At 53.4% G+C, this 26,850-nt stretch overlaps 1 protein-coding gene across 5 annotated transcripts; it reads left to right on the top strand.

The window, feature by feature from the left end:
• Positions 1-1,898: 1,898 nt before the first annotated feature.
• Positions 1,899-17,923, top strand: CPT1C (carnitine palmitoyltransferase 1C). Of its 5 annotated transcripts, none has more exons than XM_070401998.1 (19): positions 1,899-2,129; positions 2,797-2,951; positions 5,320-5,459; positions 7,372-7,543; positions 7,715-7,816; positions 7,903-8,040; positions 9,150-9,203; positions 9,422-9,529; positions 9,632-9,716; positions 10,479-10,674; positions 10,770-10,952; positions 11,612-11,717; positions 13,021-13,137; positions 13,808-13,972; positions 14,943-15,083; positions 15,890-16,042; positions 16,527-16,640; positions 16,770-16,862; positions 17,062-17,923. In XM_070401998.1, the coding sequence occupies exons 2-19, from the start codon at positions 2,811-2,813 to the stop codon at positions 17,206-17,208; spliced, it is 2,355 nt and encodes a 784-aa protein (XP_070258099.1). In that variant the 5' UTR covers positions 1,899-2,129; positions 2,797-2,810; the 3' UTR covers positions 17,209-17,923. The 5 variants fall into 5 exon arrangements, with proteins under 5 accessions (XP_070258099.1, XP_070258100.1, XP_070258098.1 ...); XM_070401999.1 differs by having other exon boundaries at positions 9,150-9,227; positions 13,808-13,945; XM_070401997.1 differs by having other exon boundaries at positions 9,150-9,227; positions 14,943-15,077; positions 17,062-17,922.
• Positions 17,924-26,850: the final 8,927 nt, after the last annotated feature.

Raw genomic sequence — 26,850 nt, 5'->3', positions numbered from 1 at the left:
GAGTTCTGTCCTGCCCTCAGCAGCTAGGAAACTGAGTTGCAGTGGAGTTGCACTGAGGGTCAGAATCCCTTCTGGGGGTGTGTGACCTAGGGTGGGGGTCCCACCTCAGGGTAGCAGAGCCTCCCCACCTCAGAGGTGGCCACCAAGGTCCCACTGACCTTCACGGCGCCCCTGCTGCAGGCACAGTGCCCTCACCCACCACCCTACCCCAGGACCTGGACCACTCAGCACAGCATCCCTGCCTCCACAGCGCCTGCTCCGCCTGCTTCCGTACAGCTGAGCCCTAGGCTTGCAGGCAGCTGATCCGTTCTTCTAGGATGGTGTTCACACTGGCAGTGCTGAGGCTCGGGCTCTGTCCCTGTCCCCAGGGGTTTAGGTTCCGGAGTCTCCCTGGGTGAGGGTGAGGTCTGGTCTATACTGGAGCCCCGAGCGTCCCCTTCCCCACCCCTTTCCTTGGAAGCAGATGCTGATGCCACTTGAAAGTGTCAGCTGCCCCGTCCCTCTTCCCTAGGCCTTAGGATTCCCTCTCCTGAGGCCTGGGCGCACCAGCACACCCATGAGGGCTCCCTAGGAGCCGTGGAGGAAGGAGGTGGAGATCTGGGTGCTAATTCTGCCTCTCTGGCTTGGTGTGGCCTCAGACTTCCCCTGGAAGGTTATCCAGACCAGGGGGGGAGGGGGCGGGGCTGCCCTGCGCAGGGGCAACTTCACTCACCGATTTTTCTGGTGACCAACACCCACCTGCTGTTGCTTCTAGCTTCTTCCACCCTGGGGGACCCCGAGTCCTTGGGCAGGTGGGAAAGGCTGGTGGTGTCAGGGACATGCCTGCAAGGAGACCTTGAAGGGCGTGCGCCCTCCTCAGGCCAAGGCTTTCAGTCTCGGAACAGGAAGGCATCTCGGAGCTGCCCTGTCGGATACTGAGCCCCATTTTCCTGTTTGTACCTCAGTATCACGCTCCTCTGTGGCCCCTGTTCCCTGGGCACATGCCAGTTATACCACCTGCCAGAGACCCAATACTGGCCCCGCTCTGCCTCCAAGGAAAGTTGGGCTATGGAGTTTTAGTCTAGTTGGTCTCCTGGACCTGTGGCAGTGAGGCCTGCGCAGTGCCCAGCTTGTTGTGTGACCTTGGCACCTCTCTGCACCTCCCCTAGCCTCAGTTTACCCATCTGTATATTGGGGCTATGACCCCAAGTTTTCCCCTAGCTCCACATGGGCTTGCCCAGATATCTTCCCCCCAACCGCCTCCCCCTCCCCTCCCCCAGTCCCCGCTGTGACTGGGCGGGACCCAGGGGCACCCCAGAGCCAGCATGGACAAAGAATACTAATGTCCAGAGCCAAATAAACGGTGATCTCCATGTTTCAGTCTCTGCTCTTTCTGGTCTGACCATCTGAGTCCAGCCCCGAACACATTTTCCCTCGTGGAAGTCCCTTTGACTGTCTAACTTGAATCCAACCGGCTGTAGCCGCCTCCCTCGCACCAGCGCAGTTGCACCTTGCGCGGGTAGTTTTGTGGGTCTATCGGGTCCCAAAGCAGCTCTCCTCCCTCCCTGGTCGGTAGGACGGAGATTCGCTTCAGCTCCAGCTGGGTGCCCCACGTGCGTGACTAGCCTACCGGAGGTCGGCTGCGAATCCCAAGCTGAGCCTCGTTCCCGGAAGAGAAAGGAGCGAGCTCGTTGAGAGAGAGCAGACTGGGGAGCCCGAGAGCCTGGGGCTCAGGATAGATGCTGCGTAGAAGGCTGGGGGCGAATGGGGAATGGGGCGGGGTAGGAAGACCGCTAGGACTCAACGCTGGGAGGGGATTGGAAGCTGGGGTCCGAGGGGGCGGGGATAGGACGCAGAGCAATTGGAAGGGGGCGGGGATAGGACGCCGAGATTGGAAGGGGCGGGGACAGAACCAGGGACTGGAATACCAGGGAGGCACACGCGAGACAGGAATCGGGGTTCCTGGGTGTGGGGTGATCCGGGGCGTGCAGGAACTCCGGGAGCCCACCGACCAAATCGTGGACTCGTCGCCCTGGGTTGCCTATGTCTATGCAAGTGGGAGACAGGCCTGGCGCTCCAAATCGGGGGTCGGGGAGGCGTCATCCGGCTTGGTCCCCAGGATCCTATCGGCGGACCCCCGACTCAGCGTAGTGAGTACGGGACGGGAGGGGCCCGAGCTGCCGCGGGGGCTGGAGGCCTGTGTCCCGGGTTGGGCAGACGAGCTTCTCCATCACTTGTCCTCGAAGCATCCCTGGCTGCGAGGCATGCGCAGTAGGGCGCGCCCTCCCCCACCCCCTCCAGCCCCTGTCGAGGGGGAGGGGACGCTGGGTGAATTTATAGACAGTTCCCCCGCCCCCACCCCACCCGGCCTTGGAATGGGAAACGGAAATGGGGTGGACAGTGCCAGCGTCTGGCAGGTGTTTGTTTCAAATGGGTCTCGGACTGATATTTTTCTCGGAGACCCCGTAACTCTCCCTGGACGGATTTCTCCCCTCCGCCCCCGAATTTTGAAAGTCCTGTATGGGGAGGAGGCACTGCCCCCGCACCAGCCTCAGCAGAGCCTCCGAGAGGTAAACGCGAGGTAGCCCTCCCCCTCGGTGTGTATCCACAGAGGTCCCCAACGGAGGGTCCCCCCAACACCGAGTGTCTGGCCGGGACCCTCAAGACCCTTAGGAAGGGTGAGCTGGCGTCCTCTACGCCTGGGGTCCTGGGGTCCTGGACTCCTGGGTCTGCGGGAGGAGGGGCTGGGGTCCTGGACTCCTGGGTCTGGGGGAGCCGGGAGCTGGGGGCTTAGGGAGTGACTCTGTCCTCCCCCAGGGGCCCGGCGGGACATGGCTGAAGCGCACCAAGCCGTGGGCTTCCGACCCTCACTGACCTCGGACGGGACGGAGGCGGACCTCAGAGCCTCGGCGCTGCAGGACATCTACCTGTCCGGACTGCGCTCCTGGAAAAGGCATCTCTCCCGGTTCTGGGTGAGGAGGGCTGCGGCTCGGTTTCCTTCCGGGGATCCCGTTACCTGTTTCCGGGCTGCCCGAGGCCCACCTCTGGCACCCAGGCGGCCCCCCTTCTGGGAAAGCTGTCCGCTCCCAGGACTTCTGGAAGCTGCTTTCTGGTCTGTGGCTCCCTTCAGGGGTCCTCAGCCTCACCCACTGGGAACCCCTGTTTACCGCTTGCACCCACTTCCGGGACCCCCACTTTCCCCACGCCTCCAGACACAACTTGCACCCCAATTTCTAGAGCTCAGTGCCCTTCCCATGGTTCACGTCTCATCTTCCCCTTTCATCTGCAGGCTTTAAAGTGGGCGCTCCCAATAGAGCGTCGGCCTGCGGCCTGAGGGGTCCCAGGTTCGATTCCCGCCAAGGGCATGTACCCTGGTTGCGGGCACATCTCTAATAGGAGGTGTGCAGGAGGCAGCTGATCGATGTTTCTCTCTCATCAGTGTTTCTAACTCTCTGTCCCTCTTCTTTCCTCTCTGTGAAAAATCAATAAAATATATTTTAAAAAAAATAAAGTGGGTGTTCCCGCCCGCCAGGGGGGGTGCAGTGGTTGAGTGTAACCTGGGTTACAGTTTACTCCCCACCCCTGGTCCGGGTGCGTGGGGGAAGCAACTAGTTGATGTGTCTCTCTCACACCGATGTTTCTCTCTCTCTCTCTCTGAAAAGCAATGAAAAAAATACCCTCCGGTGAGGATTAACAAAAAAAGAAACAAAAATAACCACATGTGCCTGTAACGTTTCCTGCCAAGCCAAAGGAAGACAGACTGTCAAGTACATAAATCCCCCAGGAGAAGTAGAGCAGCAGTGGAAAGGCTCACTGTGGTGACATTCCTTGCGCACCTGCCGAGTGCCTGGCTCTGAGCTGAGCCTCGCAGGCCCTTCCCCAGGCCCCATTTCTGCTTTATTTTTCTCCCTAGCACCTGGCGCTGTGGGACACACTGCACTGAGGCCTTCCCTTACGCAGGCATTATGTCTGTCCCCCGTGACCGCAGGAATCTTGCTATCTGGTCACTGCTGTGGGCCCCAGTTAGCATTTGTGGAATGACAGTGTCTCATCCGGCCCTTGTGACAGCTCTGTGAGGCAAGTTCCAAGATTGCTCCCATTCCACAGGTGAGGACACAGAGAGGGCATGTGCTTGCCATCACTCGGCCAGTTAGTGACAGAGCCGAGGGTGGGACTCCAGAGCCCAGGTTCTAAAGCCTGATTTCTGAGGCCCTCCTAATTGTTAAGTGTGGGAAGAAGAGAGAAAGAGGTTGCTTGAGCCGGGATGGTGATGCCCCAGCTAATGGTCGGTGGTAGCTTTTATCCTGTCTTAACTTTGCTCTCTGTGTGATCTTGAAGCCGTGTTGTTTAGTTGTTTTTATATTTTTAAAATATATTTTATTGATTTTTTACAGAGAGGAAGGGAGAGGGATAGAGAGTTAGAAACATCGATCTGCTGCCTCCTGCACACCCCCTACTGGGGATGTGCCCACAACCAAGGTACATGCCCCTGACCGGGATCGAACCCGGGACCCTTCAGTCCTCGGGCCGACGCTCTCTCCACTGAGCCAAACCGGTTAGGGCTGTTTTGTTGTTTTACCGTCTCATCCAAGGATATTTTTGGATGAGAAAAATTTTGGTTTTTAGAAAGTGGAAGAGGGAAAGACAGAGAGAAATATTGATGTGATAGAAACACATCGATTGGTTGCCTCCCTTAACAAGCCCGGACCAGGGCCCAGGCCAGGGAGGAGCCTGCCCTTGACTGGATTTGAACCCTGGACCCTTCAGTCCATAGGCTGATGCTCTATCCACTGAGCCAAACCCACCAAGGCTTGTTTTTAATGTAAAATGAGATAATCTTAGCACCTACTTCTCAGGGTTGTGGGAGGATTTAAAGAGTTAAGCCTTGTAAAGGGCACCTGGCATGTAGTAAGCGCTCATTACATGTTAATTATCTTGTTCACCCTTCTCTAGGAATCTGACTAGTAACCCAGCACTTTCATCCATTCCTCATTCATTCCACAGCCAGGTAGCTCCAGAAGGCCTACTGAGCTCCAGATGCTCCTCTGTCTGGGGGAACATTTTGTCTTCCAGGTCCTTCCTGAGAGTAACCTCCTCCAGGAAGCCCTCCCTGACTCCCTCAAGATGAGCAACCTGCCACCACAGGGCTCCTGTGTCTTGTCTCCTGCCATTAGCACTCGCTTCATTCTTGACTGACCTCCCTGAGGATAGAATCTAGATCAGTCTGCTGCCCACGGGGTCTTGAGCACCCAGCTCAGAACCCAGCACATGCTGGATGCTCAATATCTAAGGATTGTGCTTAGAGGATGCAATTGAATGGATGTTCTTTCTTCCCCACAGAATGACTTTCTCACTGGTGTGTTCCCTGCCAGCCCCCTCAGCTGGCTTTTCCTCTTCAGTGCAATCCAGCTCGCCTGGTTCCTCCAGCTGGATCCTTCCCTGGGACTGACGGAGAAGATTAAAGAGTTGCTGCCAGATTGGTGAGTTCCCACTTCAGCCAGGTAACCTCCACCTGGTAAGTTTCTCTGTCGGTGTGCTGTGCCTGCTAATGAAAAGTAACCTCTGAGACCTACTAGTACTTTGGGACAGATTACTAAAGGTACAGCATCAATAAAAAAGGAGGTGCTTTTCTCTCTTCTTTCCATCCTGGCTGCTTCTTGTTAAGAGGGATGGTGACAAACTAGATATGTCTCAGATATGGTGATGTGTACTGATGCAAGTGTGAATTCTGCTAGTCTCTGATTGTGCCCTTTCAGGTAAGAGACTTCACCAGTTTAGGTGTCAGGGTTTTCATTTATTAAATGGGGGTAATAATAATCGCTTCTTAGCGTGGTTGGAAGAATTCAAGTCACGCATGTGGAATATTCAGTACGGTGCCAGGAGGTTGTTAAATGGGACCGGTTGTCATATTACAGTCGTTGCTGTCGGCTTTGGGAAAGATTTGGCAACCAGATGATGATGAAGCAGCAGGGTCTAGCTCTTGCATAAGTGCCCCTAGGGAAGATGGCAGATTTGGGGTAGACAGCCCCAAAGGCCTGCTCTTGCCTTGGAGGTAGAAATTTCCAGGAAGACTGGATTTGCCCTGTGCACAGGGGGGAGCGACTCCCCCAGCCCCTCCAGGTGGGATTTGCTCCCATGTCTGTTAGCAACGTTGCAAACTGTAGGCCAGTTTACTGTAGGCCAGTTTCCTAAACTTCAGTTTAATTTGGAACCACCTGGGAAGGCTTGTTCAAACACCAATTGCTGCCCAGCTGGTGTGGCTCAGTGGTTGGGCATTGACCCATGAACCAAGAGGTCCCCGGTTTGATTCCCGATCAGGGCATGTGCCTGGGTGGCGGGCTCCATCTCCAGTAGGGGTGCATGCAGGAGGCAGCCAATCAATATCTCTCATTTATGTTCCTATCTCTCCCTCTCCCTTCTTCTCTCTCTAAAATCAATAAAAACATTTTAAATTTATTTTTATTGATTTCAGAGAGGGAGAGGGAAAGAGAGATAGAAACATCAATGATGAGAGAGAATCATTGATCGGCTGCCTCCTGCACACCCCCACCCCCCCATGGGGATCGAGCCCACAACCCAGGCATGTGCCCTTGGCCAGAATCAAACCTGGGACCCTTCAGTCCGCAGGCCGACACTCTATCCACAGAGCCAAACCAGCTAGGGCAATAAAAACATATTTTAAAAAGACAACACTGATTGCTGCCCTGGCCAGTGTGGCTCAATTGGTTGGGTGTTGTCCCATGCACTGAATGGCTGGTTGCTGGTTCGATTCCTGGTCAGGGCACATGCCCAGGTTGTAGGTTTCATCCCTGGTCGAGGGCACTTGGGAGGCAACCAATCGATGTTTCTCTCTCACATTGATGTTTCTCTCTCTCTCTCTTCCCCTCTCTCTAGACTCAATAAAAACATTTTTAAAAACCCCAACACTGATTGTTGGACCCCATCCCAACAGATTCTGTCTTACTAGGTCTGGGTGGGGCCCAGGAATCTGCATTCCCAGCAAGCTCCCAGGTGCAGCTGATGCTGTTGGTCCAAGGCCCACACTTTGAGAACCGCGCTGAGAGTATAATTGATATCTGGGAGGGAAAAGTGTCCTTTTAATAGAAATACCACTTATTAAGCACCTACCAGTTTCCATGAGACGGTGAGAAGTGATTTTAGAAGCTTGGGGTCCCCACAGTCCTGGGAGGAGGAGGGTGCTGCGAGAGGATCCTGCCTCCTTCACAAATGAGGAAACTGGACCCTCTAACTGACTCTAGTCCCACACGATAAGCCTCCAGCAGCTGGAAGACCAGTGAGAGAATATTAGGGAGGGCAGGGGCCGAGTGAGGCTGGAACGGAGGGGGGTTCTGAGGCCCGGAGGCCCAGTCCTTCCCCTCTCTCTCCACCCAGGGGTGGACAGCACCACAGGCTTCGCGGGGTCCTGGCGGCCGCACTGTTTGCTTCGTGCCTCTGGGGAGCCCTGATCTTCACACTTCACGTGGCTCTCAGGCTGCTGCTGTCCTACCACGGCTGGCTCCTCGAACCCCACGGAGCCATGTCCTCACCCACCAAGACTTGGCTGGTATGTGAGGGGCCCTGTGGGGGCCTACTTCTCTGTGCCCCTTCCTCTGGGTGTCTGTCCCCCTTTGGGGGGGGTATCTGTCCCATCTGCTCTGTAGGTTGCCACACACACCTCACCCAGGTCCCCAGCCCCAGTGAGGGGTTTCATGACCCCCAATCCCCACTTCCCCAGGCCCTGGTCCGCATCTTCTCCGGCCGCCACCCAATGCTCTTCAGTTACCAGCGCTCCCTGCCGCGCCAGCCGGTGCCCTCGGTGCAGGACACCGTGCGCAAGGTGGGCCGGTCCCTGGGGATGGGAGGAGAGGCGGGCGGGGCGGGCTTGGGGGCGTGACCTGCCTACCTCTCCGCCTCTGCCCTCAGTACCTGGAGTCCGTCCGGCCTGTCCTTTCGGACGAGGATTTCGACTGGACGGCGGGCCTGGCTCAGGAATTCCTGAGGCTGCAGGCGTCGCTGCTGCAGTGGTACCTGCGGCTCAAGTCCTGGTGGGCGTCCAATTACGTGAGTCCCTTGTGGGGAAGGCAAAGGTCCCAGCGCATTCCCCTGACCCGGCAGGGTTACGCCCCGCCCACGCCCCGCCCACAACCCCTAGGCCTGTGGCGATTGGAGGCCAGAGACACCGGGCATCCTGAGCCCCGCCCGTACTCAATCTCAGCCCCGCCCCCTCGCTCCAATGATGTAAACCCGCCCCAGATGCTCCAATATTCCGAGCTCCTCCTCACTCTCCAGTACTCTGAACTCTCTGTCCTCTGCCAACAGTGTGAGCCCCTCTCTCCACGCTCTGATGTTCTTTTTAAAAATATATCTAGATATATATTTTTTTTATTGATTTCAGAGAGGAAGGGAGAGGGAGAGAGAGATAGAAACATCAATGGTGAGAGAGAATCATTGATCGGCTGCGTCCTGCACACCCCCCACTGGGGATCGAGGCCGCAACCCAGGCACGTGCCCTTGACCGGAATTGAACCTGAGACCCTTCAGTCCGCAGACTGATGCTCTATCTACTGAGCCAAACTGGTTAGGGCCCGGTTGTTGATTTTTAAATCTCCGATGGGATCGATAAACATATCTTGTTGTGTGCCCAGCCTTTGCCATCGGCAGCATACCTTGGTGCTCACTCCGTGTCACTAATACAGATATACCTTGTTCTTTTTTTTTTTTTTAAAGGGGAAAATGATGATTTTTATTTTTTTAATATATTTTATTGATTTTTTTACAGAGAGGAAGAGAGAGGGATAGAGAGTTAGAAACACCGATGAGAGAGAAACATCCATCAGCTGCCTCTTGCACACCCCCTACTGGGGATGTGCCCACAACCAAGGTACATGCCCTTGACCAGAATCAAACCTGGGACCCTTCAGTCCGCAGGCCGACACTCTACCCACTGAGCCAAACCGGTTAGGGCACCTTGTTCTTTTTAACAGCTGCATAATATTCCACAGCATGAGTGTAGCTTCTAGGTTATTGCTAGTGACTACTCAGGCTGGCCTCCTGCACTGGGCTCCACCCTCCCTGTCAGACACAGTCAAGCCTGGGGTGGCTGGGCCCTCCCACTGCCTCCCCTGCACTGGCCCTGCCACCCAGCTCTGCGTCTCTGTGACCGTCCCCAGGTCAGTGACTGGTGGGAAGAGTTTGTGTACCTTCGCTCCCGCAACTCGCTGATGGTGAATAGCAACTATTATATGATGGTGAGAGGGGAGAAGGGGGCTAGGAGCTGAGGAGGGAGTGGGGCTCATAAAATGATAAAAGGTGGGGTTTAGGGTCAGTGACCCAAATCTTGAATTCACCATTCGCCCTCTGTTGGGGGCAGGACCTGTCTGTGTTTGGGGATCAGGGGCAAACCTGACCCCAGGCGTTTTGCTGCCCCCTCCTCGGCCCCCAGGACTTCCTGTATGTCACGCCCACACCCGTGCAGGCTGCTCGCGCCGGGAACGCTGTGCACGCCCTGCTCCTCTACCGCCACCGCCTGAACCGCCAGGAGATCCTGCCGGTAAGAGGGCGGCCCCGGGGGACAGAGGCCGTGGTCCTGTGGCCGTGGGGCCGCGTGGGCCCCGGGGTGGGGGGCAGCTCCCGAGCCCGAGGTCTCCTGCAGACGTTGCTGATGGGAATGCGGCCCTTGTGCTCCGCCCAGTATGAGAAGATATTCAACACCACGCGGGTGCCCGGGGCCCAGAAAGGTGAGGCCCTCTCCCCTCCTGGCTCTGGGATGCGGGACAGTGTAGCGGCCAAGAGTGCGTGTGCTGGGGCCCGCCGCCGGGTTGCATCCCAGCTCCGTCTTCCCAGCCGTGTGGCCTTGAGCAAGTCCCCCCCTTTGGGCCTCAACCTCCCCGTCTCTCAGATGGGATAAGGACACAGAGGGTGGTGAGGGGTAGATGGGTGCCCAGAACAGTGCAAGCCGCTTATGTTATTATTGTCTTTTAATATATATTTTTATTGATTTTAGAGAGGAAGGGAGAGGGAGAGAGAGATAGAAATATCAATGATGAGACAGAATCATCGATGGGCTGCCTCCTGCATGACCCCTACTGGGAATCGAGCCTGCAATCCGGGCATGTGCCCTTGACTGGAATCGAACCAGGGACCCTTCAGTCCGCAGGCCGTGGCTTTAGCCACTGAGCCACACCAGCCAGGGCGTAGTTGCTATTCTTTTTTTTTTTTTTTAATATATTTTATTGATTTTTTACAGAGAGTTAGGGAGAGGGATAGAGAGTTAGAAACATGGATGAGAGAGAAACATCGATCAGCTGCCTCCTGCACACCCCCTACTGAGTATGTGCCCGCAACCAAGGTCCATGCCCTTGACCGGAATCGAACCTGGGACCCTTCAGTCCGCAGGCTGACGCTCTAGCCACTGAGCCAAACCGGTCAGGGCCATGATTGCTATTCTTATTCTTCATGTTTCCAACCCTCCTGCCTGCACACTCTGCCCACCCACCCAGACCACCTGCGCCACCTCCGGGACAGCCGGCACGTGGCCGTGTTCCACCGGGGCCGGTTCTTCCGCGTGGGCACCCACTCCCCGAGCGGCCTGCTGTCCCCGCGCGCCCTGGAGCAGCAGTTTCAGCGGATCCTGGACGACCCCTCGCCCACCTGCCCCCACGAGGAGCACCTGGCGGCCCTGACCGCGGCGCCCAGGTGAGGCGGGAGGGCAGGGGCGCATGGGCCCCACCGCCACCCCCGGGGCCGGGCAGCTTCCGGGGCTCAGGCACGCCCCCCACCCCCCCAAACAGGGACCTGTGGGCGCAGGCGCGGAGGTCCCTGAAGAGCCGCGCGGGGGAGGCCCTGGAAGCGGTGGAAGGGGCCGCTTTCTTTGTCTCGCTGGACTCGGAGCCCGCGGGGCTCACCAGGGAGGACCCCGCGGCCTCCTTGGACGCCTACGCCCACGCCCTGCTGGCTGGCCGGGGACACGACCGGTGAGTCGGCCCGGGTCCTGGACCCCACCCTGACCTGCGACCGGAACCCCGTGTTTGTACCTAATACTCCGGGCCATACACCCACAGACCCAGACCCCCCAGTCCTGGGGCACCTCCAGACCCAAAGGCCCCCTTGATCTGAGGACCCCAGACTCAATGCCTTGTGATCTGGGGACCCAGAGAAGCCTAGACCCAGATCCTGGAACCCCAGATCCCAGACCTGGACGCTCAGACCCAGAGATCCCCCGAGCCTGGACCCCAAGCCTGGGATCTCAGACTCAGAACCCCGGGACCCCCAGACCTGAAAGCTGGCATCCCAAGACCCCGCAAGACCTAGAGACCCTCAGACAACTTCCTAGATGCCCACCAGTCACCCTGGTCTCTGAGGCTCCTGGGAACACGCCCTGACCTCCCAGCGCCCCCTGAGCCTCTCACCTTACCAGGTACCTTCTCTCAAAATCCCCAGCTCTTCACACCTTGGACCCGGCTCAGAGCCCATCCAGAGCCACCAGCTGGAGGCCCCACCCTCTTGGAGGTCCCACACCAGCCCTGATTCCAGAAAAGTCTCCCCACCCAGAAATCCCCACACGGCCTCAGGGCACCCCGGCTTCCCTCCTGGGCCCCCCTCTTTGGTGACTTCTCTGACCTCTATCCCGCAGCTGGTATGACAAGTCCTTCACCCTCATCGTCTTCTCCAACGGGAAGCTGGGCCTCAGCGTGGAGCACTCGTGGGCGGACTGCCCCGTCTCAGGGCACATGTGGGAGGTAGGGCAGTCCCCCGCCCCCCTGGGGACCACCGCCCCCCCATTTCCAGAGACCTTCCTCCCCCTGGGACTGAGGGTCAGAGGAGAAGCAGAGGTTCGGAGAGAGAAAGGAGAGACCGGCGAGAGCCACCCAGCAAGGCAGGGGCCGGGGTGGGCAGCTGGGACTCAGAGAAGGGAGCTGATTTGCCCAGTCACAGAGCCAGGATCGCAGAGCAGGATTGTGAATCCGGAATGTTCTGAGGCCAGAATGAGGGGCCTTTGAATCACATCATCATCATCATCGCTGAGTGACCCTGGGCAAGTTCCTCCCCTCCATCCGGTGAAAGGCTGGGGTTCCTTTTATCTTTAAGTCCCATCCAGTCCTGAGAACCTCAAGTCTCCATTTTATTTCATTTTAAATCGGGGGAGGGGGGGGGTGCCTGCCGCCCATTGGCCCCATCTCCAGTGCTGCATGAGGGCTGGACGTGGCCCAGAATGGGGAGCAGGGTGTGAGTGGGGGGGGAGGGAGGCCCCTCCAGACCTCGGGAGCAGCCCAGATCAGCGCAGACTCTCCTGCGCCCGTTTCTCGTTTGTAAAATGGGAATATTTGGGCAAATGAGACACAGTTCAGTTCCACGTCAGGCCCTCAGGCTGTTCACGTCCACATAGCATCTCCATATGTCCACGTTGAATGAGGAGATGTCGCATAGAGTAAGAGAGAGAGAAATGCCACGCTGGAGGGTAGCAGGTGCTCGATCAGGGTTGATTTAAAATAGTTAGCAGGCCCGGCCGGCGTGGCTAATGGTTGAGCGTCGACCTATGAACCAGGAGGTCACGGTTTGATTCCGGTCAGGGCACATGCCCGGGTTGGGGGCTCCACCCCCAGTAGGGGGCATACAGGAGGCAGCCGATCAATGATTCTTTCTCATCATTGATGTTTCTATCTCCCTTTCCCTTCCTCTCTGAAATTAATAAAAATATATTTTTTTAAAATAAAATATTTAGCAATATTTAACAATAATAAAAGCAGGGTGTGGGCCCTGCCCAGTCAGAATGGATGCGGAGGGGCGGTCCTCGGGAGGGCTGGGCAGCCGTTGGTGCTCTGAGAACCTGTCAGGAGGTCAGGGATAGGAAGCACCGTTGGGTATTGGCATCGCTCCCACTCTCGATGGACTTGAACCTGAGACCCCTCTTGTGAACATCAGGGGTTTCTCCTTCTCAGGGACTGACCCCAGGCTCAAAAGGGCCTGGCCCAAGAGGTCCCCGGTTAGATGGCCGCGGGCCAGAGGGAGGCAGGGACCCTGACCGCCTGCCTTTGTACACAGTTCACTCTGGCCACCGAGTGCTTCCAGCTGGGCTACTCGGCGGACGGCCACTGCAAGGGCCACCCTGAGCCCTCCCTGCCCCGGCCCCAGCGGCTACACTGGGACCTTCCAGACAAGGTGAGTCTGGGCCGCCGGGCCTCTCCTCCGAGTCCCCAAATTCCTGGATTTGTCTCTAAACTCACTCTCATCCCCAAACTCAACCTCGAGACCAACCTCATCCCCTACTCCATCCCCACCCCACACCCTCTCCATCCTAAATCCAATCCTGTTTCCAACACCAAACCCATCTGAAACCCCAACCCGAACTCCATCCCAGCTCCAGCCCCAACCCTAACTTCGGTCCATCCGCAGCCCCATTCCCGCCTGCAATGACATCCCTGGCTCCACCTATAACCTAGCCCAGTGATGCCGAACCTATGACACGCGTGTCAGAGGTGACACACGAACTCATTTTTTTTGGTTGATTTTTCTTTGTTAAATGGCATTTAAATATATAAAATAAATATCAAAAATAGAAGTCTTTGTTTTACTATGGTTGCAAAGATAAAAAAATTTCTATATGTGACACGGCACCAGAGTTCAGTTAGGGTTTTTCAAAATGCTGACACGCCGAGCTCAAAAGGTTCGCCATCACTGCCCTAGCCCTTCAACTCCATTCCCTTCTTCGTCCCAACTTCCATGATCCACCCAACCCTAACTCCATCCCCATCGCCACTTCCGACCTCATTCCCCACCTTCATCTTACCTCCATCTCTCACCCGGCCTCCCCTCCCCCGTCCCCTGGCAGGTCCACCTGTCGATCGCGCTCGCCCTGAGGGCAGCCAAGACCTTGTCCGGAGACACGGACTGCCACGTCTTCCCCTTCTCCCACTTCGGCAAGAGCTTCATCAGACGCTGCCACCTGTCCTCAGACAGCTTCATCCAGGTGGCCTTGCAGCTGGCCCACTTCCGGGTCCGTGAGGTTCCCTGACCCCACCCCCTCTCAGGAACTCGGTTCCCTGGTCCCCCAAGACCTGCCACGGCAGCCCCTTTCATGACTCTTCTTGGTCATTGTGGGTCCACTATCTTTTTCCCCCCAGAGGTAGTTTTTTTCTTCAATATTTTTATTTTTATTTTTTTTAAATATTTTATTGATTTTTTATAGAGAAGAAGGGAGAGGGACAGAGAGTTAGAAACATCGATGAGAGAGATCGATCAGCTGCCTCCTGCACGCCCCCTACTGGGGATGTGCCCGCAACCCAGGTACACGCCCTTGACCGGAATCGAACCCGGGACCCTTCAGTCTGCAGGCCGACGCTCTATCCACTGAGCCAAACCGGTTCGGCACTTCAATATTTTTAGAGAGAGAAGAATGGAGGGGGAGAGAGAGAGAGAGAGAGAGAGAGAGAGAGAGGGAGAAACATTGATGTGACAGTGAGACCTTGATCGGCAGCCTCCTGCATGCCCCCTACTGGGGATGGAGCCTGCAACCTTTTTGTTGTTGTTAATCCTCACCCAAGGATATTTTTCCATTGATTTTTTAGAGAGAGTGGAAGGGACAGGGAGAGATAGAGAGAAACACTGATGTTTAGAGAGAGACACATGGACTGGTTGCCTCCCGTATGCGTCCTGACCAGGGCCAGGATGGAGCCTGCCACTGAGGTACCTGCCCTTGACCAGAATCTACCCCTGGACCCTTCAGTCCGAGGGCTGACGCTCTATCCACTGAGCCACACCAGCCAGGGCGAGCCAGCAGCCTTCTGGTGCACAGGGCGATGCCCAGCCAACTGAGCCAGTCTCACCGGAGGGCGGGTCTGCCATCTGGATCCTTCTCCCCCAACCACACCTCGCTGGGCGGGAGGAGGCTGCGGGTCCAGAGGTGGGTCACGTCTGCGAAGACTTCCTGAGCCCAGATGACAGTTCCTCTTCTCCTTGTCCCCCAGGACAGGGGTCACTTCTGCCTGACTTATGAGTCAGCCATGACGCGCCTGTTCCTGGAAGGCCGGACGGAGACGGTGCGGTCTTGCACGCAGGAAGCCTGCAACTTCGTGCGAGCCATGGAGGACAGAGAGAAGACAGTGGGTGTGAGCCTCAGCTGAGGCTTCGGTCACCTCCACATCCCCACTCTGCCCTTGCAGATGTTTACGGAGCACCTGCTGGGGGCGCCAGGGCCAGGGAGGACAGGCCTGGACTCGGACCTCAAGGAGCTCACTGATGGGGGAAACGGAGATAGTTCAGCATAGTGTGATACAGGCATATATATATACACGTGAGAGAGATAACCATCAGTGATGAGAGATCATTGATCAGCTGCCTCCGGCACGCCCCCTACTGGGGATTGAGCCTGCAACCTGTGTATGTGCCCTGACCGGGAATCAAACCGTGACCTCCTGGTTCATAGGTTGACACTCAACCACTGAGCCACACCGGCTGGACTGATAAAGACTTTAATGGGGGTCTCACAGGACATGGGGGGAGCACCCAAGAGGGAGCCCTTTTGCCACAATGCAGCCCTTTGATGATTTAACCTTTGATTTTTAACTTATGTGACCTTGTGACTTCCATTGGCACCATTGTTCCTCTATAACCTCTCTGCTCAGACACCCGCCCCCACCCTCTGCCCCAGGCACCTCTGCTCCCTCTCCCCCTGCCTGTGTGGCTCAGTGGGAGGAGTTTCAGGAGGCCTGGGAACCCCTCTGCTTCTGCTTTGCTCGGTGTCCCTGGGCAGGTGACTTTCCCCCTTTGAGCCCGTTTCCATCTGTAAAACAGGGCTGCTGTCTCTGCCTTGCAGGGGTGTCGCAAGCTGGGGTGAGGCCCGGGGTGTGACCGACCCCCCGCAGTAAGCCCACTTCCTGTTTTTCCATGACCTGCGACCTCCCCGGGACCCCAGGACTCCCAGTGCCTCTCCCTGTTCCGCCTGGCGGTGGACAAGCACCAGGCTCTGCTGAAGGCGGCCATGAGCGGGCAGGGCGTGGACCGCCACCTGTTCGCACTCCACATCGTGTCCCAGCTCCTCCACCTGCAGGCGCCCTTCCTGGACCAGGTTGGGGTGCAGGGCAAGGGCTAGAGACGAGGGGGGCACTTGGGGACAAGGAGGGGGATGTTGGGAAAAGGAGGTAACAGCAGAGGAGAGAGAGCTGGGGAGACCTGGCTAGAGGGAAGGGAAAGGGGGCGGGGCGAAGGGGTGAGGGGCGTGGTCTCAGAAATGGGAGGGGCTGGTCCCAGGGAGAGGGATGCTCAGGCGCCTGGAAGAAGGGGCGTGGCCTGTGAGGTGGGCGTGGTCGGGAGATAAAGGGGCGGGTCGCGGGAGGCTTCCAGGAGGAGAGCGGAGAGGTGGTCGGGAAGGAGAAGGGCCGGGTGCAGCTGGGGGCAGATTTAGGGAAACCGGGCAGCCAGGGGGGCAGGTCAGAGAGGGCGAGGGCTGTGTGGCGTGGAGCGGAGCCGAGGGGGCGCGGACCTGTGAGTCTGTCTTTGTTTTTCTCTTTTTTTGGGGGGGGGGGTGTCTGTGACCATCCTCCTCCCCTCAGGTTCACTCGGAGCAGTGGCAGCTGGCCACCAGCCAGATCCCCGTGCAGCAAACCCACCTGTTTGACGTCCACAACTACCCCGACTACGTGTCCTCCGGTGGAGGGTTTGGGCCTGTGAGTGGGACGGGCGGACCCGGCGCCCCGAACCCCGAGGCGGGCGCTGGCAGCCTGCACGCCTGCCTCCTGCCTCCTGGTGCGGAGGCACCTGGGCCCTTCTGTTCCCCGACCCCTGTCCCTTTCCAGGTGGATGACCACGGCTACGGTGTTTCTTACATCTTCATGGGGGATGACACGGTCACCTTCCACATTTCCAGCAAAAAATCAAGCACAAAAACGGTGAGACCCGCTGAACCACCCGCCACCTCCTTCCTTCCTCAGGACCCAGGAGTCTGGACCCCTAGCTCCCTCCTCTCCAGAACCCGAGTCCAGACCCCCAGCCCCGACCTGCCCCCCAGCCCTCTCTCCCGCAGACCCCAGCCCCCCTGCAGGGGCCCCGCCCCCAGCTCCCCTTGGACGGGACCCTTCCTCCTTCCAGGACTCCCACCGGCTGGGGCAGCACATTGAGGACGCGCTGCTGGACGTGGCCTCCCTGTTCCAGGAGGGGCAGCGTCTGAAGCGAGGGTGCCGGGGGCGGGGGGAGGAGGACGCGGGAAGCAGGCGTGGGTCTCTCCCCGGCCACTAGGGGCTCCGGGGCACCCCTGCTGCCCACCAACCTGTGATCTCTTCCGGCCGGACCTGGTCTCCCTGGGAAGTCGTGGGCGGGTCTCCGTGGCTGGGCTGGTGCAGGACCCAGGCACCCTGTTTGGGCCTGGAAACCCCACATCTGGTCCAATAAAGATGTGTGAGCTGGGTGTCTGGTCTCGCTATGCTCTTGGCCTGGGGGTGGGGGAGGGAGGAGACGGCCCCCCCCAGCTCCAGGCCCAGCCATGAATTCCCATTTACAAGCACAACTTCAGTGACAGCCCCTAGCACAGTGGTTCTCAACCTTCCTAATGCCGGACCCTTTAATACAGTTCCTCATGTGGTGGTGACCCCCAACCATAACATTATTTTCGTTGCTACTTCATAACTGTAATTTTGCTACTGTTATGAATTGTAATGCAGGATGTATTTTCATTGTTACAAATTGAACATAATGAAAGCATAGTGATTAATCACAAAAGCAATATGTAATTATATATGTGTTTTCCGATGGTCTTAGGCGACCCCTGTGAAAGGGTCGTTCGACCCCCAAAGGGGTCGCGACCCACAGGTTGAGAACCGCTGCCCTAGCACCAGCCCAGTTGGCTGCATTCCCACCTCCAGTCACACTAACCCAGTGGTCGGCAAACTGCGGCTCGAGAGCCACATGCAGGTCTTTGGCCCCTTGAGTGTGGCTCTTCCACAAAATACCAGGTGCGGGCGTGCACGTACAGTGCGATTGAAACTTCGTGGCCCATGCGCAGAAGTTGGTATTTTGTGGAAGAGCCACACTCAAGGGGCCAAAGAGCTGCATGTGGCTCGCGAGCCGCAATTTGCTGACCACTGCACTAACCCCACCACCCAAGGCCAATCCCAGTCAAACAGCTCTCAGCCCAGTTCCTGCTGTCCCAACGCTAATTGTCCACAGTGGGGGGGGAGGGCACATGTCTTAACAATGCACTTGCCAATTCTTCATCCAGTCTAATTAACGTGATATTATTGACACAGTGAACTAACATGGTGTTTGGAGGAATATTTAAGCCAGTCGTGTGAGCCACTTATGTAATTAAAAATTGTTAATATCCCGTGAACCTGGGTTGGAAAAGGTAAAATTGCTAAGGTGTCAGTACCATCCTAAGCGTTCTACAGATTCAACACAATCCCCATCAGAATCCCAACGGCATTTTTTGCAAAAATAGAAAAATCCACTCTACGTTGAAGAGCAAAAACAATTGTGGAAAGGAAGCACAAAGTTGGAGGTCTCACACTTCACAATTTCAAGATTTATTATAAAGTTACTGTAAGCACAATTGTTTGGTACTGGCATAAGGACAAGCATAGGGACCAATGGGATATAATAGAGAGCCCAGCCGAAACCGGTTTGGCTCAGTGGATAGAGCGTCGACCTGCAGACTGAAGGGTCCCGGGTTCGATTCCGGTCAAGGGCATGTATCTTAGTTGCGGGCATATCCCCAGTGGGAGATGTGCAGGAGGCAGCTGATCGATGTTTCTAACTCTCTATCTCTCTCCCTTCCTCTCTGTGAAAAATCAATAAAATATATTAAAAAAAAAAAAAAAAAAAAAAAGAATAGAGAGCCCAGAAACAAACCCTCATCTATGTGGTCAGATGAACTCTGACAAAGGGAGTCAAGGTCACTCAATGGGGAAAGGGCAGTCTTTTCAGTAAATGGTGCTGGGGAAACTGGGTACCCACATGCAAAAGAGCCAAGCTGGACTCTTAGCTCACTCCACATGGAAAAGTCAACTCAGAATGGGTCAAAGACCTAAATGGAAGAGCTAAAACCTTAAACTCTTAAAAAACAGGAGAACAGCTACATGCCACTGGATTGGGCAATGATTTGTTGGACATGACAGCAAAGCACAGGCAGCACAAGAAAAAAATAGGTAAATTGGACCACATCAAAATCCAAACCTATGCATCAAAGGATATAACAGTGAAGAGACGACTCACGTAATGGGGGGAAATATTTGCAAAGCATTTATCTGACTAGGAGTTAATATCCAGAACTACAACTCAACAGCAGCAACAACAACAACAAAACAACCCCATTCAAAAATGGGCCAAGAACTTGAATAGACATTTCTCCAGAGAAAACATGCAAATGACAATAAGCACGTGAAAAGATATTCGTGGTGGCTGCCGGGAGCTGGGAGAAATGGGGAGTGAGGTTTTGTTTAATGGGTACAGAATTGTCTTTGGGATGACGAAAAGCTCTGGGAAAAGATAGTAGTGATGGTTACACAACATTGTGAGTGTAATTCGTGCCACTGATTTGTACACTTTTAATCCCCCAAATAATATTTTGAACAATTTCACTATTCTTGGTTGCTTTATGATGACATATTTGTCAAATATATTATATATGAAATTTTAATGTTTATCGTCTCTTTAATCTTTCAGGACCAAGTTGATTCATGTTACCTTATATTTTACTTATTTTATTTTTAATATAGTAGTATTTTTATTTGTTTATGAGAAGAAGAGAGATGGAAAGAGAGATAGAAACATTAATGATGACAGAGAATCATTGATCGGTTGCCTCCTGCACACACACACATACACACCTGTACAGGGGATTGAGCCTGCAACCCAGGCATGTGTCGAAACTGGCATCGAACCGTGACCTCCTGGTTCATAGATTGACTATCAGTCACTGAGCCACACCAACTAGGGCATGTTACCTTATATTTTAAAACATAGGCTTTAGACCTAGCTTATTCTCTATAGAAAAAAAAAAAAAGTGGCTTCTTTCATTTACTTATTTCTTCAGAAGACCTTTAGAATAATTGGATTAAATCTTCTAAAAATAACCTAATGGGGATCTTGATTCAACTTGCATTAAAGATGTCATTTGGATGGAGTTAACCTCAGCCCGGCATTCAGACTAGCTATCCAGGAAAACAGTCTTTCGTGCAGTCAGGTTCTCTTAAAAATACATTTGGGCCTTAGAGGTATTGGATGACTCGTTGCCGCTGGCCCCTGGCACGCTCTGCGGTTAAGTGTGCCAGTTATTAAGCTATTATCTCTTGTTTTCAAATCCATCCCCCTCCTCTGAGCTTGGTGAATCTGAGGTTGGGACTCGGAAAACCACTTTCGCTTCGCCCACAGGCTGTGCTGCACTTGGCCAGCAGGGGGCACCAACGAGACCCGACGCCCGGAGGACGTCAAGGGGACGCGCTCCTTCCTGTTGGCTCTCTGCTCATTTCCCGTCACTTTCCGGTTCCCATCACATCACCCAGCAGTTTTTTTCACCCTGGCTGAGGCGGTTCCTTCTGGTAACCGCTGGTAAGTCTAGTTTGCAACTTTTCCGAATCTTGCACACCCTCCGCAGCGTCAGCACCATTTCGCCCGCAGCTTCCCGGGAGGGGCCCAGCGCCCGGCGGGCCTCCGCGCTCAGACGCGCCTGCGCTGGCTGGGCAGCGCCCCCTGGCGGTCTGAGTTTCATTTCCAGTGGGAACCTCACCCGGGCGTTTAGTGTCAGTAATGCTGAACTTGATCCTTTGCTTTGCTCGCCCACGGCGGTAGCTGCTTGCTGTAGCGAATCGCACCGTGATACCATCAGGTTATCCCTTTGCCTTTTGGTTACCTAGTTACCAACCCTTTATACCTAAGTACAGTAGTTCCCTTTATTGTTGTCCTGGGGGAAACGTTCCAAGACCCCCAGTGGGTGCATGAAAGCCTATATATACACTGAGCGGCCAGATTAATTATGACCACCTGACGTTTGTAGGCAAATGAGCTATAATTTCGCGCTGAAGTTGCTAGAGGACCAGACCATTGTAAACGTCTGAATAGCACAACATACCTAAGTATCGTTGCTGATCAGGTTCATCCTATCATGTTGATGGCGTATCCCAGTGGAGATGGCTTCTTCCAACAAGACAGTGCGCCGTGCCACGGTGCTCGTATTGTGCAGGAGTGGTTTCAAGAACATGAGGGAGGATTTACCTTGCTTAGGTGGCCTCCACCATCACCAGATCTCAATCCAATTGAGCATTTGTGGGACGAAGTTAAAAGAGCCATCAGGCAGCTGGTTCCACAACCATCAAATCTCACAGAACTGGACAGTGCTATTCATCAGGCATGGTGTCAGATGCCTCGCTTCACCTTTCAACATCTCGTGGGGTCAATGCCAAGAAGAATCGCCGCGGTATTGAAGATGAAAGGTGGCCCAACGAAGTACTGATGGAGTGGTGATAATAATCTGGCTGGTCATAATAATCTGGCCACTCAGTGTATATATACAGTATATATATATATATATATATATATGTATATGCATATTTATGTATGTATATGTATATATCTATATCTATATAAAATGTATACCAAACCCTATATATACTGTTTTTTCCCTATACATTCCTATGATAAAGTTTAATTTATAAATTAGGCATAGTAAGAGGTTAACAGTAATTAATAATAGAACACGTCTAACAATATACTGGGTGGGGCAAAAACAGGTTTGCAGTTGTTCATATAGAAAACATACTCACAACTGTAAACCTACATTTGCCCCGCCCTGCGCTGTCATGAATGTGCATGGCTTTGGGGTCATTGATAAAATAAAAGGAGGGTTAATGAGCACTGGCTGGGATACAGTCGATCTGATAACCAAGTCGCTACTAAGAGACTAAGGCGTGGAGACACTGGACAAAGGGATCATTCAGGCCCGGGGCGGGATGGAGCTGGTCCGCATGGGATTTCATCATGCCGCTCGGAATCGTGCCCAATTTAAAACGGAGGAATTGTTTATTTCTGGAATTTTCCATTACACATGTTCTACCCCGGGGTTTACCATGGAAAGTGAAACTGCGAATAAGCAGGGAGTGACTACTGTAACGTTTCTTTGGGTGACACCATCTGTTAAAATAACTGGTGTGCTTTTTGTCTCCTAAAGATACCGTGACTGACGCCACTGTGGGCAACTCGGGGCAGATTCTCAAAGGTGGGGTTTGGGGGGCGGTTTAGTTCGTTTTCAGGGTTCACACACAGTGGTGCGCTCCTTGCCAACAAGGATTGGGGTGCTAGTGACCCACCGTGCCGCGGCACCCTGGTGATGTATCGCCGTCCCTGCCGGCAGGGATGCAGTTCCAGCTGGAGTGAGTGACAGGGGATCCAGTGGCTGCTGCAATGGACCACGATGGCGCTACGATGGCCGCAAGGACAGTGGTGTTCAGTGGCTTCCTCTGCGACCCGGGCAGGAGGTGGGGTGCTGTGTGGGGACCGGCAGGCGTGCCCCGCGGCCTCTGCTTCAGGGTGCTTCTCTGAGGTGGCCGCGGCTCTTACTGGACGGACCTGCTGTGCTTTCTGCTTCCAGCAGGTGAACTCGGTCCCTTAACTCCGACGGCACCACCTCCTCTGTTAGTCCTCCATCCCAAGGTGGTCGTGGCTTCCTGCTGCTGCTAATCTGTGGCTCCCCTCACATCTCCTTTCCGCCCTCGGGCCTTCCATCACCTGTGCAGCCAATCCCTTACATCAAAGTCTATTTTAAGTGTTCAAAGTAGTTATTTGTGGGTGTTTTTTGTTGTTGTTTTGTTTTGTTTTTTTTTATAAATTTAATATCTCCACAATCTTTTTTTTAACATGTAGTTGCTTTAAAAAATTTTTGTAGCCCTGACCGGTTTGGCTCAGTGGATAGAGCATCGGCCTGCGGACTGGAGGGTCCCAGGTTCGATTCCGGCCAAGGGCATGTACCTTGGTTGCAGGCACATCCCCAGTGGGGAGTGTGCAGGAGGCAGCTGATCAATGTTTCTCTCTCATTGATGTTTCTAACTCTCTATCCCTCTCCCTTCCTCTCTGTAAAATATCAATAAAATATATTAAAAAAAAAATTTTTTGTAGCCGAAGCCGGTTTGGCTCAGTGGATAGAGCGTTGGCCTGCGGACTGAAGGGTTCCGGGTTCGATTCTGGTCAAGGGCATGTACCTGGGTTGCGGGCACATCCCCAGTGGGAGATGTGCAGGAGGCGGCTAATCGATGTTTCTAACTCTCATCTCTCTCCCTTCCTTTCTGTAAAAAATCAATAAAATATATTTTTAAAAATTTTGTAATATGTTTTTATTGATTTCAGAGAGGAAGGGAGGGATAGAAACATCAATGATGAGAGGGAATCATTGATTGGCTGCCTCCTGAATGCCCCACACTGGGGACCGAGCCCGCAACCCGGTCAAGTGCCCTTGGCTGGAATCGAACCCAGGACCCTGAAGTCCACAGACCGACACTCTATCCACTGAGCCAAACCGGCCAGGGCAATATCTCCACAATCTTATAATTCCTTTATTTTAATGACATTCCCAACTTTTTTGTTGTTGTTGTTAACCTTCACCTGAGGATATTTCTCCATTGATTTTTAGAGAGAGTGGAAGGACGGAGGAGAGACACAGTGAGAGAAACACTGATGTGAGAGACACATCGATTGGTTGCCTCCCACACAGGCCCTGGCCCGGGTCTGGGGATCGAGCCTGCAAACAGGGGGATCCAGCCTTTGACTGGAATTGAACCCGGGGTCCTTCAGTCCGCGGGCCGGTGCTCTATCCACTGAGCCAAACAGGCCAGGGCAGCTATTTGTTGATTGGGTCTTGACGGCTAGTGTTGTTCTTGGTGCCGAGCGACCTCACGGAACAGATCCTCAGGATGAGATTCTGGGATTACAGTGTTCATCTGTTTGCACTTTAATGAGATGATATCTTTTCAGGTGGAAAATGGGACTCCCGTTATCCCTGGAACACGTTGGCTCTTAGAGGAATGTAAAAGGGACTTGGGAGGAGGTGAATCTGTTGCAATCCTGGTTCTTTATCCATTAACTATGTACCCTTATGTAAATGATTTTTTTTAAAGATACTACTTTATTTTTTTAAAATATACTTTATTGATTTTTTTACAGAGAGAAAGGGAGAGGGATAGAGAGTTAGAAACATCAATTGGCTGCTTCTTGCACACCTCGTACTGGGGATGTGCCCACAGCTAAGGTACATGCCCTTGACCGGAATCGAACCTGGGACCTTTCAGTCCACAGGCCGACGCTCTATCCACTGAGCCAAACCAGTTAGGGCGATACTACTTTATTTATTTATCCTCGCCCAAGGATATTTGTCCATTGCTATTTAGAGAGAGTGGAAGAGTGAGGGAAAGACGGAAAGAAATATCGGTGTGAGAGAAACACATCGATTGGTTGCCTCCTCCACAAGCCCTGACCAGGGCTCGGGCTGGGGAGGAGCCTGCAACAGAGATATGTGCCCTTGATCGGAATCGAACCCAGGACCCTTCAATCCGCAGGCCGACTGAGCCAAACCGGTCAGGGCCTTGTGTAAGTGATTTATCCTCTCTGGACCTATTTCTTTCTCTGTGTCTTAGTTACTTTGGGCTATTACAAAATGCCATAGACCAGGCAGCTGAAACAACAAAGGCCAAGATCAAAGTGCTGGCAGGTTTGGTGTCTAATAGGAGCCTGCTTCCTGGTTTGCAGATGGCTGCCTTCTTGTTGTACCCTCACAGGGGTGGGGAGAGAAAGAATGTGCCTCACCTTATAAGGGCACTAACCCCATCATGGGGCCCCACCCTCATGACCTCACCTAAACCTAATTACCTCCTAATGACCCCATCTCCAAATACCATCACACTGGGGATTAGGGCTTCAACCCATGAACTTTTGGACATGTAAACATATGGTCCATATGACTCTGTAAAATGATGATGATGATTCATCCTCTGAGGGGATTTAGACCCTCCCACCCCAGTTCCCATCACCCTGTGGGTACAAATGAAGCCACATTAATAAATCTCGTATCGCCCTAACCGGTTTGGCTCAGTGGATAGAGCGTCGCCTGCGGACTGAAGGGTCCCAGATTCGATTCCGGTCAAGGGCATGTACCTTGGTTGCGGGCACATCCCCAGTAGGAGATGTGCAGGAGGCAGCTGATCGATGTTTCTCTCTCATCGATGTTTCTAACTCTCTATTCCTCTCCCTTCCTCTCTGTAAAAAAATCAATAAAAAATATTTAAAAAAAATAAATCTCGTATCTGCTAGCTGTGAATCTATAAATCAATTGGGGCTTAAAATAATGTTAAATTTAAATATGTTTTTTTAAAAGTAGCATCTTTATAATATCTGACAGTCCATGAATATGGTTTAACCCCCACAATTTATTAAGGTCTTTAACTTCTCTCAGTTATGTTTGTAACTTTTCTGTAGAGGGGATGGCATGTCTTTTGCTAGATTTGTTAGCTTTTTTAAATTATTATTATTATTATTATTTTTTTAAATATATTTTATTGATTTTTTACAGAGGGGAAGGGAGAGAGATAGAGAGTTAGAAACATCGATGAGAGAGAAACATCGATCAGCTGCCTCCTGCACATCTCCCACTGGGGATGTGCCCGCAACCCAGGTACATGCCCTTGACCGGAATCGAACCTGGGACCCTTCAGTCTGCAGGCCGACGCTCTATCCACTGAGCCAAACCGGTTTCGGCTAAATTATTTTTTAAAATATCGATCTGCTGCCTCACGAACACCTCCCACTAGGGATGTGACCGCAACCTAGGTACATGCCCTTGACCAGAATCGAACCTAGGACCCCTCAGTCCGCAGGCCGACGCTCTATCCACCAGCCAGAACTGTTAGGGTAGATTTGTTCAGCTTTTATTCAGCTTCCTTGCTAAACTCACTGATGTTTAATAATTTATTCCATTGGGTTCTTTATGATTCTCTATATGTATAATTATGACATCTCAGAATTCTTTTTCTCTGTCCTTATATTCTTTCTCTTCTTACCTTATTGCAATGTGTTAGAATAGGGATTACCTTTGAAGAAGAAGAAAAGGGTAGTGATTGTGAGGGGGCACAAGAAAGGATTCAGTGGGTGCTATAAACTGAATTTTTAAATCTTGGTGGTGGTTACAGGAACATGTCTATTTCATGATAATTCATGGAGCTTTTAAAAGTATATTTTTTAGCCCTGACCGGTTTGGCTCAGTGGATAGAGCATCAGCCTGCGGACTCAAGGGTCCCAGGTTCGGTTCCGGTCAGGGGCATGTACTTTGGTTGCGGGCACATCCCCAGCGGGGAGTGTGCAGGAGGCAGCTGATCGATGTTTCCAACTCTCTATCCCTCTCCCTTCCTCTCTGTAAAAAATCAATAAAATATATTTTAAAAAAATAAAATAAAATAAAAGTATATTTTTTATTGATTTCAGAGAGGAAGGAGAGAGAGATAGAACCATCAATGATGAGAGAGAATCATTGATGGGCTGCCTCCTGCATGCCCCCCACACTGGGGATTGAGCCCACAACCGGGGCATGTGCCCTGACTGGGAATCGAACTGTGACCTCCTGGTTCATAGGTCAGTGCTCAACCACTGAGCCACATTGGCTGGGCTCATGGAGCTTTTCATTTGTGAACTTTTCTGTTTATATTATACTTTGATTAAAACCTTAAAATAGCACTGCTGTGGCGGTTTAAAATATGCCCACAAATTGACAGTCTCTTTAAAATATGTCTGCCAATGCTCTGACACACCCCGTGAGTAAGATTTGGACTCAATTCCAAGGAACAGAAAAAGGGGAAATGATACCATGTGACTTGGGAGCCTAGGTTACCAAAGGCACTTGTTCTCCCTCAG

The sequence above is a fragment of the Myotis yumanensis genome, unplaced genomic scaffold, assembly GCF_028538775.1.
Source record: "Myotis yumanensis isolate MYYU_CA2020_CCGP unplaced genomic scaffold, mMyoYum1.0.hap1 SCAF_23, whole genome shotgun sequence".
In the NCBI taxonomy this organism is placed as follows: Eukaryota; Metazoa; Chordata; class Mammalia; order Chiroptera; family Vespertilionidae; genus Myotis; species Myotis yumanensis.
The sequence above is the reverse complement of the archived record's forward strand: the minus strand, read 5'-3'. Positions and strand labels throughout refer to the sequence as shown.

What these genes read in the sequence shown, in the direction of transcription:
- CPT1C (XM_070401995.1), top strand. Translation starts at nt 2,811, where the DNA reads ATGGCTGAAGCGCACCAAGCCGTGGGCTTCCGACCCTCACTGACCTCG. An exon ending in ACTGGGACCTTCCAGACAAG is followed by an intron (nt 13,138 to 13,807) that starts GTGAGTCTGGGC and finishes GTCCCCTGGCAG; the next exon opens with GTCCACCTGTCGATCGCGCT. An exon ending in ACAGAGAGAAGACAGTGGGT is followed by an intron (nt 15,084 to 15,889) that starts GTGAGCCTCAGC and finishes CCGGGACCCCAG; the next exon opens with GACTCCCAGTGCCTCTCCCT.